Raw genomic sequence first — 18937 nt, forward strand, 5'->3', positions numbered from 1 at the left:
ATACATATTCCCCCATGGGTCTCTCCTGTTTAGTATTAGTTTTTCACCACTTGCATTTGTAAAGCTGTTCTGGCACAGCAGTTACTTTAGGATCTCTACTCCTTGATCTGCGGTCTCCTGTGGGATCAATTACATTAAAAGCACATCTGTAAAAAAATGTCTTTTAATTTCAATGTTGAATATAAATGCACAAGTAAAATATGTATTCAGCAGCTCTCACCTTATATATAAATTATAACGTCATTAGGGGAACTTGTAGATTTAAAATTTTGTGTGTAATGAAGGTTTGCACTTATGGACATCTCATTTTACTATCACTAAAGACAGAGGTGTAACTAAAAGCCACAATGCCGTGGGCCACCTAATATTATCCTAATCCTATTTAACCCTGAAGGTAATACTATTTTGACATTTGGGTAAAAATTCATCTTTTCAGTCTGCATAAGTCTACTAAAGACTATAGCAGCTGATAGCAGAAAAGGGCCAAAATAAGCAGAAATGCTGCTTTATTATATACACAATGAAATGCGAGTGTACAGATGGTAGATAAGGCCTTGGTTGGGATCCCTGACCTCATGGGCAAAGGGGAAGCTGCTGTCTTTGCCAACCCTTGTTGTTATGTCCCATATAAAAGGTTAACAGTATACCAGACCTGTTTAGAATAAATGCTTACTAAAGACTGTGTAGAGAGATCTGCAGTACAGAAAGATATCAAATAATTATATGTTAAAGCATATATTCACTGAACTTCATAGCAGGAGGGAAAGGCATTTATATGAATATACTTCTTTTAGGTCCTTTGTATTATGACCTAAGCAACAGTTTTAGTTTGCTTCTTGTTATGTAATATCATTAAAAAATTGTTTTTTTGAAGCTTATAGAAAATGAACATGAAACCTAGATTTGAAGTCCTGAGTTGCTAATTAGAAAAAAGTGTAGGACATATTTTTGAAAATAGTGATTTTAACAACATATTTACATTTCTGACTGCACAATAGGAATATTCACAGAGCTAAGAGTTCTGCAAATCGCAGGTAAGTTCTTTAATGACTTTGCTAGTAAGAATTTAGTGTTATGTTGTAACAATATTGTGGGGCTTTGACTGGCTCAAATTAAAGAGATGACATATGTCAAAGTGTTGTTTTGAAGAATACCTCTAACTAGAAAAGCTACAATTTCTGGGGAAATTATGTGAAGTGTTCTTGCCTCCACCAGTAGTCTACAACTGGAGTGGGCGAAGTAACTGGGTGGAGTGGCTTGAGTAACTATTGTGTGGTTGGAGTGGCTTGAGTAACTGTGAAAAGGTTTTGTCAGCTTCCACTCTAGTTTTGAACATTCCGCCATTCATTCCTATGGGACCAATTTCACCACAAAAACGCTGATATTTCCTGAACCATTCGGCGAAACGTTCTACAAAGTAATAGCACACCAATCGGGAACAATCCGCACGTTTCGGTTTCGGTATATTACTGTCTATATAGTGTAAAAACTGTGGGAGGAGGTAGGGTGGTAAATTTGGCTATAATAATAAGAATATATATGTGAGATAACAGTAAGTGGTCTTGCCATGCAAATTAAAAGCTGGCACATAGTAGTAGTACAGCTTTCAGAGCCTGCGTAAGTGGCAGTACAGAACTAGAACATATTTTTTTGGGGGGGTCATGGTAATGTACCAGCTATAGATGAGTTATAGTGGCCACACACAAATCAAAATGTCGATCAATTTACTGTCCAGGAGAAAAAAATGAAAAGATAGAAGAGATCTTTCAATGCTGATACACTTAACCAATCATACTTATCTACCTTCCTGTGATCAGATTTTTCTGCCCAGACTAATCAAAATAATTATGATGAAATTGAAACGATTTTCTTAAAATCAATCTATGACACAGTAGGGTTGATTTACTAAAACTGGAGAATGCAAAATCTGGTGTAGATCTGCATAGAAACCAATCAGCTTACAGGATTTTTTTCAAAGCTTAACTGAACAAGGTTAGAAGCTGATTAGCTATCTTGCACAGCTGCACCAGATTTTGCATCCTCCCATTTTAGTAAATCAACCCTAGTATGTGTTGTTTTGGTAATTCATAGATTTGGTCATATGGTCCGATCCTTTGAAGAATCAGATCTTTATATGTATGGCCTCCATCAGATATTTAGTCTCCTTTCAGGATTTGTGCATGCAGTATATAGCAAGGTACAGTAAATATGTAAGTCATAATCCATTAATGTTTCCTTCTGTCTGGCATAGCATTTGTGGAATTAGTTGTAATTATCAAATGGTGCTAGGTTTAGCATAGTTTTACATGTATCTTTTGTTGGTTGAATATGACAGGTCCATATTTCATTATTAGTCACAGGGGTAATCTGCTAAAAAATCAGAAAGTTTAATGCATTAAAAAGAACCTAAAGGTTAGTGGTACTATGGGAAACATCACTTTTTCTGCACTGCAGTTTTTGTAAATGATGCCCATTGTGAAACTGTTATATGGGAAACTTTGCTATGAAGCACAATCTGATTTTGAAATCTGGTTTACCAGGAATAAGACTCAGACAAAAAATATTTTGATCCTTAAAAAAATCTGTCACCTTTTCAGCTTAGAGTTTCTTTAACTTCTGAGAATAAAATACTTTAGGAATTCTTTCTGAATTTAGCAAGCTTGCCAATAATAATTCAAAAATGTCACTTCCTACTACATGCTGTATGTATTGCTGTAAAGAGAAAATGAGAACTTTGCCTTTTAAATGACAAAGCAAATTGGATTATATGTACAACATAAATTCTGGTCTTTCAATGAGATGGTATGCATTATCAATTTGTTTAAGAAGTGCACTCACAAGAAGACGTGGCATGAGTATTAATATGGAGATCTCTGAAGTGATGACATTCCGTGACAAGTGATAATTTCTCTTGCTTCAGAATTGTTCATTTGGACCCATAGAGGGGTCTATTTGGCCTGTTCAGCACTAAATGACATTCAGATATTAAGAACACAACATCTTTGGTTATGTTCCCACTGCTTGTCCAGCTGGGAGGGTAAATAAAATGGCTTTTGTGATATCCAGAATCTAATATTATTCCCAGTAGGATATTCTGCCCTTATGCTTCTTCTTGACAAACATTCATTCATGTATTAAACTAACGATTACTCCTACACAAACTGTGCTGATTCTTAGTAGGTTACTCTGTAAATGAAATCACGTAGGTTTCTTTCCTCACCTCACCACTATTCTGAGATGTGGGGAGGTCCAGGATCTCAGTCCTATGTACTTTATTTTGTTTGTTCCACTTAGACTTTCTTCTTTATATCACTGGCCACGGCACTATTGATGCTGATATGTTTCCTCAACATTGAGTGCCACCACAAGATTTATGTATATACTTACGATATAAATACATCAAACACTGCAGCTGAGTTGAGATATCATCAAGAGATGTGAATAAAATGCACATGGCTCTGGTTTAAATTCAGCACAGCAACCATCAGTGGTTCTATTCAGCTCCTAGACTGCTAGAGTCCTATGACCTTATAGGCCTGGGAGTTTCTTCCTCCATGCCCTGGTAAGTATGACGTAGTCTAATGATATTGATTCTCACTTTGGCAAACAATTTCTACGATATTATCAACTTCTACCTATTGCATTACTTGAGGTACCATGGTTTGGCATTAATAATTGCTATGTTTAGGTACATAAGGTTAAAGCAGATAAATCAGTGCAACATTATCAGTGCTAAATGACTTAGAATGTTATAGATACAGTAACTAAGTGTATTATACAGTCCTGTGTTACACCTGTTAAATACAGTATGAAAAATGGTTGTTCTCAGTGTAAAAAAATAAGTTTGAGTGTTATATAGCAGTCCTTTGTGTCCCTGATTTGGTAGCATTTTGAGTGTCAATGTGCCAGTACCGCATTCTGACTGGCAGATACATTTTACTATGCTAGACTTTGATGAGGGAAGTCAAGCTGTCCATTTACTGTAAAGTGCATAAGAACAACTGTCACAAGCATTCATGAACCATTTGTGTAGTAGTGCAGTTCAAGCAGGTGACATGACAACACCAGTGAAAGGTGCAATGACAACGTTCAGTGACTTTCTCAGCTCTGCTCCTGTAACCACGCCCACAACAAAGAAGTTCACAGCCATCCAGACCTAGGGAGGTACTGTTACATATTCGTCCTGTTGTACCTGGAGTTCCAGTCTTTTCACTGGCACTGCAGAAATTTGGGGACTTCTCAAAATATACAAGATCTCTAACAGAAGGCATTGCATGAGTAGGGTTCTCTGGTTCCAGATGTGGTACATCACTGCGAGAACCACCACGGTTGCTGCCGTTGTTACTGTACGTAACTTTAGAGGCACCATCAAAGCGGTCTTTTAGTGCATCACCAACTGCTCGGAAGGGGGGAAGGCGCATCCAACAGGTTCGTAGTGAACAGGATCCTGACATTCCATGACACTTGCATTCCTGCCGCATCTCTGACAGTACTGTCTGGAAAAAATAACAGGAAATTTAATATCTTAAATTACAAGAAAAATAACTTGGAAACATTTTTATTGTGGTTATAAATATTCAAATGTGTCATTAATATGTTGTGAGCAGATCTCTGTCATATAGCAAACACGCAGGAATATAGGGTGCTAATGGTGAATCTTATTGATGCCATCTGACAATCACTTTATCACTAAGTTTTATAAAGAGGAATAAATAAAAAGTGGAAGTGCTACTTGAAACTCCAGAAGCATTTTTTATTTGAGTTTTGGATAGAGTTTTTTTATTGTTGTCACGGTCCCTTTTGGGGGGAGTTTCCATCACTTTATATCCTATTGACCCTTGGATATGGAACAGGAAGTGAGGGTATATCTCCATAATGATGACACAGGCAACAATAAAAACTTGACAGAAGTTCTAACCTTCACCCACTCTACTAAATAAAAATGTGACTGTTGGAGAGAATTACTTTATTTTTTTATATGTGGCCAGTCCTAGGAAAGTAACTATGACATGAAGGGAGGGAAATTCCCTTTTTTGGAGACAACAAAAAATTACAAAAATGGTTTTGGCTGGATATTTAAAGTGGAACTTTATTCTCTCAATCAGCATTAACTATTTTGTATTTCAATACTTTTTATTAATTTATAACAATTAACACAGGAGCAACAAATCACGCCCACACAGGGGCTATCAATTGCACATAGAAGAATTAGAAAATTAGAGAGATCAGTGCAATCAGTCCAACAGGGCAAAATATACACCCACAGAGGGGCCATCAATGGCACTTAAATAACAAAACATAAATATGACACTCATAATAACTCAGACTAAAGGCAGCTATCCACTGCACACCAAACGCAAACAGACAAAAAAGGGGGGAAAGGAAGGAGAAGTACAAAAGAAAAAAGATAACCAAACCAAGAGCAGGGATCCAAGAATGCCAAAGCCGAAAACATCACATCCCCAGGCTAGCCGGGGGGAGCGTGGGAAAGGTATATTGCAACCACGGCTCCCATATTTTCATATTTTCATTGGGAGTCGTTGCAGATACTTGACATCTGTTCATTGAGCACCATAGTGGTCATACGGTCCCGCACCACCTGAAGAGGGACAAACGGGCGCTTCCATGCCTGAGCAATTGTTCTAGAGGCCGACAAAAACAAATAGGAAACCAACTGTTGCTGTGAGACAAGAGGCCCGGTATGGGACAATGAAGCAAAGCATATCGAGCATCCCGTTGTATAGAGAGATGAAACAAGGTGAAAAGGAGACCAAACACACGAGACCAAAAAGGAAGCAACCTCGGGCATGACCACCAGAAATGCAATACATCACTACGATGGCAGCATTAACTATTTTAATCCTTATGATGTTAGCCTTATTAAATAGATAGGAAAGTATATTATATTTGCTTGTTTTAAACTTACATCTCTTAAGTTGCTTCCTGGTTTCTGGCATAGGCCAAAATTATGTCATACATCGCAGGAGTCTTCATGGGCATTTTTTTCTTTTTTTTGGCAGAAGAAATGAGGGGCTTTCTCAGCTAAGCACATCCTCCTGCCTGTATGCCTGACCTAAGGGCAAATGGATTCCAAAAAGTAAATGCAACATAGATTATCCTTTAGTCAAGATTGCCATGTCTAGAAATGCTAGGGTGGTGATTTCTTAACAAAATAAAGCATGGAAACATGGATGGATGGGTGAGTTTGCTTTGGATATTGAAAATGAAAAAAATGAAATATATCGCTGGAGGGAAATACTGTTCAAGCCCTTAAACAAACTAATGCATTCCAATGGCAGTCTAAGGCCCTCCCCTTCTTGGGTATTTTTTTGCACATTTTATATTTATGAAATTATCCCCTACTATATAAAAACCTCATCTCAGATTTAGCCAAATGGCAAATCCATACTCCATCATGGTTTGGCAGACAGCACTATTTAAAGATGAATGTTTGTTTTTCAAAGGATCCTATATTTATTTCACTACTCCCAGTGGCACTCAACATGTCTGACCTTGCTGCATTTCAAAAGAAAATGTTATCGTTTATTTGGGGGACAAGAGGTCCTGGGTGAACAAGCGTACTCTGTACACTCCCAAGAAGAGGGGAGGTTTGGGAATCCCAGATTTGGTTAAATTGTTTTATGCAGCCGAATTATCACAGTTGATTTGATTTCATACTAACCAGTCCTACCCCTTGTGAATGTGGCCAAAATCTGACTCCTGTTCATCTAAACCAGTTTCACATATGCTATGGCTGCTGCCTAAAGAGCGGCTTACTATTTTGTGCCCTTCCTTATCCTTTTATTTTGAGATAGAATCTCCAGGGCCTATAAATTTAAATCCCTTATTGCCCTTTGGCCCTGCTGTGTTGCAATCCAAGGCTCATCCCAGGCCGCACTCCCCAAAAATTTGAATGGTGTATCAACAAAGGATTTTTATGTGTTGTGGATCTGTGTGACCATAGAGGTGTACTGACCAGGCAAACCTTAAGAGACAAACATCAGTTACCAGAGTTTGAGTTTTTTTTATATTCTCAGATAGCACACTACCTTAATTCATTAAAATGCAACTCTGATATAGTGTCTATTTCACGTATGGAATACTTATGCAATAAGTTTAATAAGCTTAAGGGTCATATATCAGAAATATATGCCATTTTAAAGTCAAATATCACAAAACAAGGTTTTATGGAGAGATGGGTGAATGACCTGAGTGAATCTCTAGGACTAGATGAGTTGCACTTGTTGGCCCAAAATGCTTCAAAGTAACTCATTAACACTTCAATCATGGAACCAAATTATCATTTGCTTATGAGATAATATATGTGGTCCCTGCAAGAATGCCTTCCTTTGTCTCGGGGGCGTCTCAACTTTGTTTTCATGGCTGTGGACAGGAGGAGGCGGCATTTCACTTATGGTGGCAATGCCCCAAGGTGAGGCATCTCTGGATTTGTGTATACAATTTCATTAACTCCCTCACCCAGGTTAATTTGAAAAAGTCCCCAAAACAAGTGTTATTGGGCAGCCTGGTGGAGAATGTCCTGGGATGTTCGAGAAGATTGATTACCTTTATTTTTGTGGCATAAGGATCACTATAGCCAGATCCTGGAGTCTGGCTACTATACCTTTTGATTTGATCAAGGCTAAACTGTCTTGGATTATAGTAAATAAGTGCCTTTTGACCTGTATGACAAAGTCAAACTATTTGTCCTCGGACCCCTGGATTAAACATCTGTCGGGTGACTATCAGGCTATTCCCACAGGTGGTTTCTTGGATGGGAGGGTTATCGAGTGATTCATTTGTCTTTCTTTATACTTTTCTTTCCTTTACTAATTCTTTCCTCTCTATCTCTTCTAATGCAGAACTTCCCTCTTAGCTCTAGTGGGATGTCCATTCCTTTTACGTGGCTTGCATGGCCTTCCTCTGGAAGTTACATGAGACCCTGTGTGTAGTAGGCGAGTCACAGTGTATTGTTAGTTTCTAGCTTCTGGCTCTGATGCTTTATCTTTCAGATTATTGTATGATACCATTTTGAGCCTTGGTTATTCATTGTTTTCATTTAGAGGAGTTCCTGTAAATTTCCAATGCACAATTGGATATAACATTTGCCATATTGCAATTTATATGCATATGCAGTTAGGTTTTTTTTATCTTCTTATTTTGAGAAGTCTAATAGTTAAGACATTCTGTTTCCCACTTTGTGAGGATCAGTGTCATTGTAAATGTTGTTTGCTAGCACGTAATGTTAATTGTATCTTCCTTTCCTTAATAAAAAATATTGTAAACGAAAATTAAATATAATGGATTTTCAGTTTGTGGTTCTCAGATGCAATTAAGTTCTGCTTTAAGCTACCCATAGGTATGACATGGTAGTGAAACAATTGGTGCATAAAGTAACATCAGCTAACTATAAATGTCATTATAAATATCACCATTTTCCTTTCCCCAGCCTTCATAGCAAAGGACTTAGGTGAAGTAACATACAAGCTATAATTAACTTTCATATTCATTAGGACTTCTTTGTTGTTTTGGAGATAATATGGGAAATAAAACCTTCATTAAGTTGAAAGAGGTAAAGTATTTATACCTGATATGCTACTTTTATTTTCACAGCTTTCTTAGTAATAATTAAAAATAAAACTTACAAACATATCCATGAATATTATTAAGGTCCTTGTTTATATCCCAGCTTGCAGTGTATCTTTAGTGGCACTTTGAGATGCATAAGTAGCGTGCAAGACTTTAGCACTCCCTAGACTGGTTAAGGTTGGCAGGCTTCCACTCTGTGTGTACATCTTATAAAATGTCAAGCCCACCAATCTCAACATGAAAGAAAGCCCCTTAAGGTCCATTCAAACATTTGCATTTCCACACATGTGTACGAATGTAATTATCATCAAAGGCAATGCTATAGATAGTATTAAATAAAAACAAGAGGGTGCAAAGACCTAGTGCATTACCTGATTGAAAGGTATTTAAAAACAAAAATATGCCAAATACATACTCACAAAAAGCCAATGGCAAAAGATGCGTTTTGAGGAGCTAGCCCTTGAGTATCATACTTTGAGGAAGAGGGATCGTTCCTCAAAATGAGTAAGCATGTACATCTGAGTGATGCCTAGGTCTTGGGGATACGCATCCACATCCTGACTTTCCTGTCACTTGGGCTTTGTTTATTCAATGCTCTATTGTCTTTGGCTTTTTAAGTATGTATTCAGCTTTTTTTTTGTTTTTGATAAACTTTTTATCAGTAGTGCTCTAGGCCTTTGCACCCTCTTTTATTTTTATTTTGTCACTTGGTAGAAAGATTTCCCACTCTGAAGAGGGCAGCACTAGTGAAGCATATCTGCTAATGCCAAGAATGATCACAATGATTTTTCTATATTGATGTAACTCTCGGCTTCAGCAATACCTTAGCACTATGGTGTCATTGTGGGGATTCAGTGTTATAGATAGTGCCCATTCATATCTGTGTGCTGCACTGCAGCGCATTTTAGAAAAAAACTTAGGTGCATTTTGAGGCCCATTGAAGTCAGTATGTAAGGGTACCAGGATCTTGGTGTGTCTATGGATGAGCATATACAGTATGGCAACAAATATAGTTACTATTGTGCCCTCTTGTTTCTACCCCTCTTCTTCTGCTAATTCCTCCATTAGATCCACAAACTGGCAATGAGGATTCACAAAACTATTTGGTCACACGATCAGACTTGTGGCAGGAGGATGATCCCGCTCATACACAAGCATTTCTCTTTTCAGGTATTGAGGATGAGGAACATTGCGCCACAACCATAGAGAAAAGGTGCATCAGGCAGGGAGCACCAGGGAGGCAATGATGTTACATAGGATGGGATCCAGTGTTGAGGAGGGGGTGGATGATGAAGTGGCAGACTGTAAGTGGGCGCCACCAATTATAAAGGAAGAAAGTTCAGAAGGAGAGGCAGAACAGCAGCATCTAGAAGTACTGCCCAAAGATACAGGCCACTGCTATCCACAGACATTTGCAGTGTGGGCCTATTTTAATGTGTCTGCTGCCAACAGCACTATCGTGGCCTTTGGTTTCTGCCTGCAGCTTATCAGCCTTGATAAACATACCAGTCATGCATAAGGAAACACATCACTCCACATCACATAGCTTTGAGGAAGCAGCACCTAAATGAGACAAAAGGCCTGCATTCCTCACTTTCCTAATCTACCTTCCTTCCCTCAGCAGCATCTTTCTCAAGACAGGTGTCTCTTACGCAGCTGCTAGAGCAGAAAAAGGAATTCCCCAAATCACCCTCATGCCCAGCATCTTAATGCCAGCTTGGCAAAACTGCAGACTTTGCAGCTGCTCCCATTCTAGCTTGTAGAATCAGCCCCCTTTTAAGAAATGTATTACTGGCAGGATCACCAGCTAATAATACAGGAAATACTAACAAGAAAAAATATAATTTGGCCACCACATCTAAGGACTAGTACATTGTTATATATAACATTTTTTGTTCTTTGGTATAGATACACTTTAAAGAAAACTTCCAATATTCCTATAATAAGCTTCATGTATGAAAGGGTTGTGTGCTCTGACCCAGACTTTCAATACACTAGGCTGCTACAGTTGGCATGTTGCAAATTAACAAATCAACGGCTTATTTTAGTCAGCACTGTCATAAAGCTTCCCTATGATAGCGCCTGTAAAAATTAGGTATCATGTGCTTATGATGTGAAACTCTTCTCATGAAGACACACCCCTTTCTACTACACGGCAGGCTGGAGGAAAAAATACAGCACTACTAGATGCATGTACACAACATATATGTTGTTCCCACATGAGGAGGGTCATGTTGTAGAGCAGCCTTTCTCAAACTTTATAACATGAAGGAACTCTTGAATTAACTTTCTGAACTCGGGGAACACCTGATAACAATTATTATATATAAAAGCTCATGGTACAGTAGTGTGATGGTCACTGGGGAGAATGTTCCATATATTTGTGGTTATTGGGAAGAATCCCTCTCTTATGAATTGCTAAATAGATCATTGCTGACAGTAGTTAATCTGAAAGGCAGAATGGTCATTGCTCAAGGAACCCCTAACAACTACTGGAGTACCCCAGTGTTCCATAGAACCTTGGTTTAGAAAGGCTGTGTAGAGTGTTGACATAACTACTGTTATTACCTTATTTCCTTACAAAGGGTGAACAGCTAATTCAGCTTAGAGCTTACCAAAACACCTACTTTGTGTCTGTGCCCAGCCCTCTACTATAAATTGCTAAGTAAAATCAAATATTACAAAGGAAAAGGTGGGAGATGACCTTTTTTGGATTAAAATGTCCTGTGGAGGTAAAGTGTACATGTACAGAGGATAAAATATAAATAATTACACATAGTCCACATGTTGGTGAAGACACCTTAACCACTTACCAACCGCAGATAGCCGAATGATGGCTTCACTGCGGCCGGCCAGTTCTGGGAGGACTTCATATGATGTCCTCCCAGAACGCGCCCTCCAGCGCGCCCCCGGGGGCGCGCCCCCAGCGATCTCCATGATCGCTGTGTGCTACGGACACAGCTGATCACGTGAGGGGGTAAAAGGCCAATCACAGCGGCCTTTTACCACGTGAGCAGCCGTGTCCAATCACACAGCAGATCACCAGTAAATGCAGTATACGGTTATCGGCTGCACTTTCCTCACGCTGTCCCACCGTGAGGAAAGTACTGCCGATAACGGGCAATTGTCAGAGGAGGGATCGGCACCGATCAGGGCACTGATGATCAGTGCCCTGACGATCAGTGCCCAGCAGTGCCACCCACCAGTGCCGCCCATATGTGCCCAGCAGTGCCACCCACATGTGCTTAGCAGTGCCAGCCACCTCTGCCCATCAGTGCCCAACAGTGCCACTCACCTGTGCCTAGCAGTGCCACCCATCAGTGACCAGCAGTACCAACCATCAGAGCCACACATCAGTGCTGCCCAGCAGTGCCACCCATCATTGCCCAGCAATGCCGCCTGTCAGTGCCTAGCAGTGCTGCCAGTCAGTGCCCAGCAGTGCCGCTAGTCAGTGCCACCCATCAGTGCCCATCAGAGCCGCCTATCAGTGCCCCTCATTGTTGCCTATCAGTGCCGCCTATCAGTACTGCCTATCAATGCCCATCAGTGCCACCTATCAGTGCCCATCATTGTTGCATATCAGTGACAGCTCATAATTGCCGCCTATCAGTGCCCGTCAGTGCTGCCTATCAGTACCCACCAGTGCTGCCTATCGGTGCAGCCTCATCAACGCACATCAGTAAAAGAGAAAAATTACATGTTTGCAAAATATTATAATAGAAACAAAGAAAATTTTTGCTCTTTTTTTGTTTATAGCGCAAAAAAATAAAAACATCCAGCAGCAATTAAATACCACCAAAAGAAAGCTCTATTTGTGTGAAGAAAATGATACAAACTTCATATGGGTACAGTGTTGCATGACCACGCAGTTGTCACTCAAAGTGCAACAGCGCTGAAAGCTGAAAATTGGCCTGGGCAGGAAGGGGGTATAAGTGCCTGCTAGGCAAGTGGTTAAAAATAACACATAATTGTGTGTTTTTTACTTACCATTCTGCCTGCCTGATTGTTATGTAAGTTCACCAGATATTTCAGGTCTCTCCCTCTTTCACTGGAGTCAACAAACTCTTTACCAATGAACCTTCCAAATTCAATATTATCACTGCAACCTCCCCAATGCCAGTCTGGCCCCCCTGGACCCCGACGCCGGTAATCACATGAGCAGGACTCAATCGAGCCCTCAGAACAGGAACGAGCCACGGAATGAGTCACACCAGCACTGGTTATAGCAAACACAAAGGCAGTTTCCCTGCAGCCTGTAAAAGAGGGAGAGTTTTGTTACTTTTACGCAAATATTTTCTAATGTAGTTACCATTGGTTACTGCAGGTGACATTGTTGAACAGTGCTCTGTAATTCTTACCTCGGTTAATAATCTTTCCAAACACCTGGTTTCCAGGCCCAGTGGGGCAGTTCCAACGCCGATTTCGGAACTGCCACTTACACTCTCGGATAGCACTGAGAAGCCCTCGGGTGATGCTTTGGAGAATGCCTGGATTTTGACGAATAAGACGCCTCTGTCTGCGACTTAGTAGCTGAAGACTTGGATCTAGCACCAGAGGAACTGGGCCCATGTCTGACCCAGGAAGCACATTTCCAGAGGAGGCCACATTTACTATTCCCCTGTAAAAGGACAACAAAGTCAGGGTTAGCCATGTGTGCCATCAACAGTTAATAAATCAGTACAGGCATTATGTAAAGTCAGACAGCATTGAAATATCTTTAATACCCTGTAAAATATATCCTTATGTTTGGCGGGCAGTAATGGCCTTATAGTGACATTACACCTGTAAAAAATTACATTATGAAAATTATAATGTTCCTGACCCATTACTTATTGTAAAGTTGTACTGAGGAAGCATGTAGGCTGCCATTTCTGACCTGTCCTTTTAAAAATCCTGGCTGCCATGCTGATCCAATTGCTTTGGTGCTTTCTCCTGGAACAAGAAATCAGATTAGCAGTCCAGATTTCTCTGATCTGCATGCTTGTCCTGGCCAGAAACAGCCAGGCAATTAGTATTTTTAGAAGTATTTAAATAGTGATGGAAGCTTCCATATTCCTCTCAGTACAGATTTCCTTAATGGATTGGAACAATCAATTACAGTAAAATACATGGAAATGTAAGGAATTTATTTTAGTTCTAGCATGAAACTAGTTCATTCCAAGGCATATTGTATTGTACAGTAAAAATATCATTAGAAGTCACTAAAGAGTTTTATGAGCTGCTGATTTAGACCTTTATATGGCTGTGGAGCTGCAATGTGACATGAAAATTTTCTAAATATTAAAGCAAACATTCCAATACATACACCATTAGCAGTAAGAATATATACTGCTGATTTTATGAATTATAGTATATGTATACTGTATAGGAACATTTCTAAATTCTTGGAGTAATAACTGCTATAGATAAATATCACAGTTATAGTTGGACAATCATACTCTGTAATCACCAAGCTATTAAATATATCACCTCTGCTGTGTTTATTCTATGGAAACCACAAGCCTTCTCCTATGTGCACATGGAAGTGTAAGTTGGAGTTTTATGTTACCATGGTTGTGGTTAGATATATATCACTTGATGGGGCTTGTAAGGGAAGTGGCGATCATGGTTTCATATAATTAACTATACGGCTATTTTAAACAGATCACGTGAAACCAGTTTAAATCTAAAAATGTGAAAGCTGACAAAAAATGTGCTTCACTGACTGGTGCTGTAAGGAATAAAATATGATAGAAATACATTAAAGATGTTTCTGTATTTAAATACTTGGGTAACTTTTTGGCATAGTTGTGTCATAAAGATTGGGCATGACAAGCACTGATTTAATGTAAAATAATAATAGTATGGTGGGTATTGTATACCGTAATGATAAATATATGATGTATGATAGTTTCTTTAATCAAATAGTAAACACAAAGTCCTTGTAAGTATTTTGGTGTCAGGCTAAAACTCTGCTTAGTGCATTATGCATTGCTTCTTTGTTATGCTGTCATAGTGTACATAGACCATATACAGGTAAAAAACATAAATGATAAAAGAAATGTAAATTAGATCATTTGCTTTGTATATCTAAAACATGATTGTCAAATGAGAATGTATCTTAATGGACGTTCAAATATCATTTAGAGATTTCCCAGACTTTATATCCTTATGTATGCTGTAATTGCACTGCTGCAAAGTACACCCACAAGATACCTACTGTATATTTGATGCTGGTTAACAGCACTGTAGTTGTAGTATTGTAGCTCAGATACAGTAACTACATACTGAAAGTGTGCCCTGTAGTAGTAAAATAATGTAATATTGCATCTCATATATAGCACAGAGATACTTAAGCTTTATCAAACTTTGTCCCAAGTATAAATAAAAAAGGTTTTCTAGAGCTTCTACACTTGTAAGCATTCTCAGAAAAAAACCCTGTTGAATGCATATTAAGTTTAAAAAATGTTTAAACCCAAAAATGTATGGTGACGCCTCAGTTAAATGACAGACACTAGAATCATTGAAAGAAGATGCACTGTCATGTAAAGTGTATTCAGTCTGCACAGTCATAATGAATGCAGGTTAAATGCAGTGTAAGTTGTGACATTTGAATATATGCAAATGAACGCTTCAGTACTGAATGTAGATGAGATGCAATCATTGTAGGTAAAGTTGATATCAAGAAGTTGTATTGAAAGAAGAAGTTCAATGTGTTTTGTAATAAATGTAGATAGGCATTCCATAGAAATTAGGATCAATGATGCTGCAAAATATTAAAAATAAAAGGCAATATTTATTAAATGAGATCAGTTTACACCAATTTTGTAAGCTACGGGCCAAATAGCATCAGAATTATTCAGGAAAGCAGTGCAAAGAACAAAAACAACTGCATAAAGTGCAGTAGACCATGGCAACCAGTCAGATTTTAAATCACTAACGTCAACCTATTGAAAGATAAATTCTGATTGGTTGATAAGGTTTATTGAACGTCACACATTTTTCTGTAGCTTATATGCTTATGGTGTTTTAACAGTGTTAGCTTCAGAGCACTGTTTGCTGTATGTACCTTAGTAAAATTACGTGTACAGTACATGTAGATTAAATGCAGAATAGACATAATACTAATAACAATACAGAATGCGGTTAATATGGTACACAGTTTTATAGGATACAATAACAAAACATTTATAGGCTGGACATATTTGTTATCCTATTTACTATAAAGAATCATTTCAATTGCGTTATACAGCACATACAACAAACACAACTGAAATAATGTGAACTGATCTATAGAATGACGTTTTCTGCCCTGTCATTATGAATGCAGCTGAAATTTGATGGTAGACAGAAAATTATATGAAATGATGTGTCATTACAAATGACAGGAAAAACAAAGACCATTATTCTATTGTAAATAGGATATATGAATTGTACAGAACATGGTGGATTTATTAAAACTGGAGAGTGCAAAATCTAGTGCAGCTGTACATGGTAGCCAATCAGCTTCTAACTTTAACTTGTTCAATTAAGCTTTGACAATAAAACCTGGAAGCTGGTTGGTTTCTATGCAGAGCTGCACCAGATTGTTCACTTGCCAGTTTTAGTAAATCAACCCAATATGACAGCAGAGCAGACCAAGCACAATTAGACTAAAATATGTTGAAAATGGAGCAACAAAAATTGCACCTGGCGGAACGTCCCTGATATTAGTTCGTAAACTTCTATCTAACATTAAAAATTAATATATTAATTGATGGACAAGGTTATTTGCCTATAATTACATAATATGTTGCATTGTAGAGCATTTTAAACATTAAAATGGTTACTTGCAATGACATTTTTCATAGCTAATTAATTGATATCATATATAAATTAATAATGAAGTTACTTATTTTCATAGGTCATGCAATTTCATTTTTGCTGATTTGCATGTTTATTGAAAATAGCGTTTTGCAGTTTTGGCATGTAAAAAAACAAAAATCCTAGACCTATACATTTTGTGTACAATTGCTATACTAAACATTCTGACATGCTTACGCTGCAGGTGCTACAATACCTACAATCACTATAAAATGGAACACATTACATTTGACAGGATTGCCAGATTGGCAGGTATCACTCACCACCACTTGCCACTGTTATTCACAGCCATCGTATTGGAAAACGAGGAGAAAGCCAGAACCCACAGAGTCTTAAGGCTGACCAGGAAAGTAAGGATCCTCATGTCTTCAGGGAAGGTGCAAGGTGCTTAGTGCAGGATAGATGCAAATCACTGGCGTTGGCCTCTACTCATGTCACATCCACCTGTGAATGGCTGTCAGTGTGTACTAAATGCAGACAGTTGAGGGTCAGCAGACACTTGAAGTACAGTATTTATCTCTCAATTGCCAAAAAAGCTATGTTGTTGCTACTGCTTAACTCCTGGATTGTTAGGGACGAGTCCTCCTTGATTCAATGATACACAAGAAGATGTAGTAGAAGTTGGAGACAAGATCCCAGGCAGCAGTGAATAAGTAGACCTCAGCTTATACTAACAATGAGGACCCGGGGACATATTCTGCCCCTACTGAGTGGGTGACACAGCGGTCAGGAGCTGTCTTTCCATCAGAGAAGGCCAAAGAGAAAGAAGGTGGAGAGAGAGATTAATACCCTTAATGGCCATAGAGACCAGCTCAGTCATTGTACAATTCCTCCCCAATCCTTCTCTGCATGACAGCCACTAAATCCAACGCAGAGGGGGCAATCCTCCCACCCCCACATCTTCAGATTTTACTTCTGCATCTATGTTGAAAAAAAAAAAAATCAGAGCCAGAGGGAGCTTTTTGTGTTCTTCCAATAACTCAACAATAAGGTCTAATGTATGTTCTCATATGGATTGACAAAGTGTAATAGTTTCTCAACCCCTCAGAGCCTGGCCACGGGATGCGGAGGGCAGAGCAGGGTCTAGGGTACCTCCTGTGTGGATGTTTATTGACAGACACCAGGTTCTGTCCAGTGTGTGCAGTGAGCAGGTCTTATTATTTGTCCAGATCCCACACAGTCTTTTCTCGCCTCTCCCCTTCCTGGAATATCCTATCACACTGACATTAGAGGCTGCTGTACCATGAGGCTACTCTGGGAGCTCAGCATCTCTGAGGTTTTCTCTAGTGGCTTTTTCCCTTCGGATTTTTTTTTTAACTTTCACTTTTTTGGCAGCTGCTTCGCAAACGTCATTCTGGTTTATGCTGCTGTTACCAATGTGCTGTGTCCGCTTTTTACCCAGACTGTTACTTTGCCATCTTGTGCACGAACTTCATGTAATTCTAAATTCCACTTACCACCATTAACTGCGTTCCCGTGTATTTTTAGACTCGCTTATGAAGCTCAGGTGGAAAATAACTTAAGATCAGGGAAAGCTATGTATTAACCGAATAAAATGATTTTATTCTGTTTTCTTAACCCACTTTTCAAAATAACTCACTAAAGGCTCAATTCACTAGGTTCTAACTCATTTGTTATTTGCTATAACTGGCCTTTTTTTAACCATGTGACTGTTAATTGCAGTTCTCATTAACTGTCATTGCTGAAAATAATTACTGTTATGGCAAATAAAGTGCTAGAGCTTAGTTCAAACTGGCCTTCACTCAGCAGATGAACTAGGCATTATTGCACTCCTTCCACTTTCTGCAATGTAAAATATCAAAAAATAAATTTTTTTTAGTCTGCCCCACCCAGAAGATGATGATGTCTCTCCACTCTGAAGCCTCCTGGAATATGCCCTTCACATATCCCATGATGCTTAATGTTCCTTATAGCGGATGGAGGAGGCCATGATTGGTAGTACATCATCAGGGGACTGGGCTGCCAGCACCAAGAAGATGCACCGGCATCAGTAAGGTGAGGTTCACATAAGTGCAGGTTGGGAACATTTTCAGAATTAAGAATTTGCATTGCTAAGAGGATGCAGATGATGCTTCTTTGTATTCTGATATTAGGATTTCTCAGGACGTTATAATAAAGGCAGGCACTCCCATTTAGTGGTCAGTTTGAGAAAAGGCATGGTGAGAAGCAGCAATAAAGTTTTGTTTGAAATCCTTAGAGGAGATCGTCTTTTCTGAACAAAACACTTCAAAATGTTTATATAAATGCAGACTGGAGCACATGAGCATTCTTAGTGGCACAAGTTCTATCCTGCAGTACATTTTGGGATCCAAGGTAATGGCCAGATCTGACAGATATGGATCAAATATGGATGGTTGTATTTATGCCAACTACCCATATTGTGCAAGGGACAATGAAAACTGTTAGTTGAGAGCTACACTTGTCAATTTAGCCATTTAAAGTGAATCTAAACGTACAATTATATATTCAGTTCCACATTGTATTT

At 38.8% G+C, this 18937-nt stretch overlaps 1 protein-coding gene across 1 annotated transcript; it reads right to left on the minus strand.

Annotated features, from left to right (window-relative positions):
- Window positions 1–3404: 3404 nt before the first annotated feature.
- On the minus strand, window positions 3405–17121 carry WNT1 (Wnt family member 1). Its single transcript, XM_089681614.1, has 4 exons — window positions 16695–17121; window positions 12948–13207; window positions 12577–12842; window positions 3405–4496 (listed from the first exon to the last, which is right to left on the minus strand). Exons 1-4 carry the CDS (start codon window positions 16793–16795, stop codon window positions 4005–4007), a joined length of 1119 nt encoding a protein of 372 aa, XP_089537740.1. The 5' UTR covers window positions 16796–17121; the 3' UTR covers window positions 3405–4004.
- Window positions 17122–18937: the final 1816 nt, after the last annotated feature.

This window comes from Staurois parvus, unplaced genomic scaffold, assembly GCF_062004578.1.
Source record: "Staurois parvus isolate SC_StPar_1 unplaced genomic scaffold, SC_StPar_1.0 ptg000017l, whole genome shotgun sequence".
Lineage (NCBI taxonomy): Eukaryota > Metazoa > Chordata > Amphibia > Anura > Ranidae > Staurois > Staurois parvus.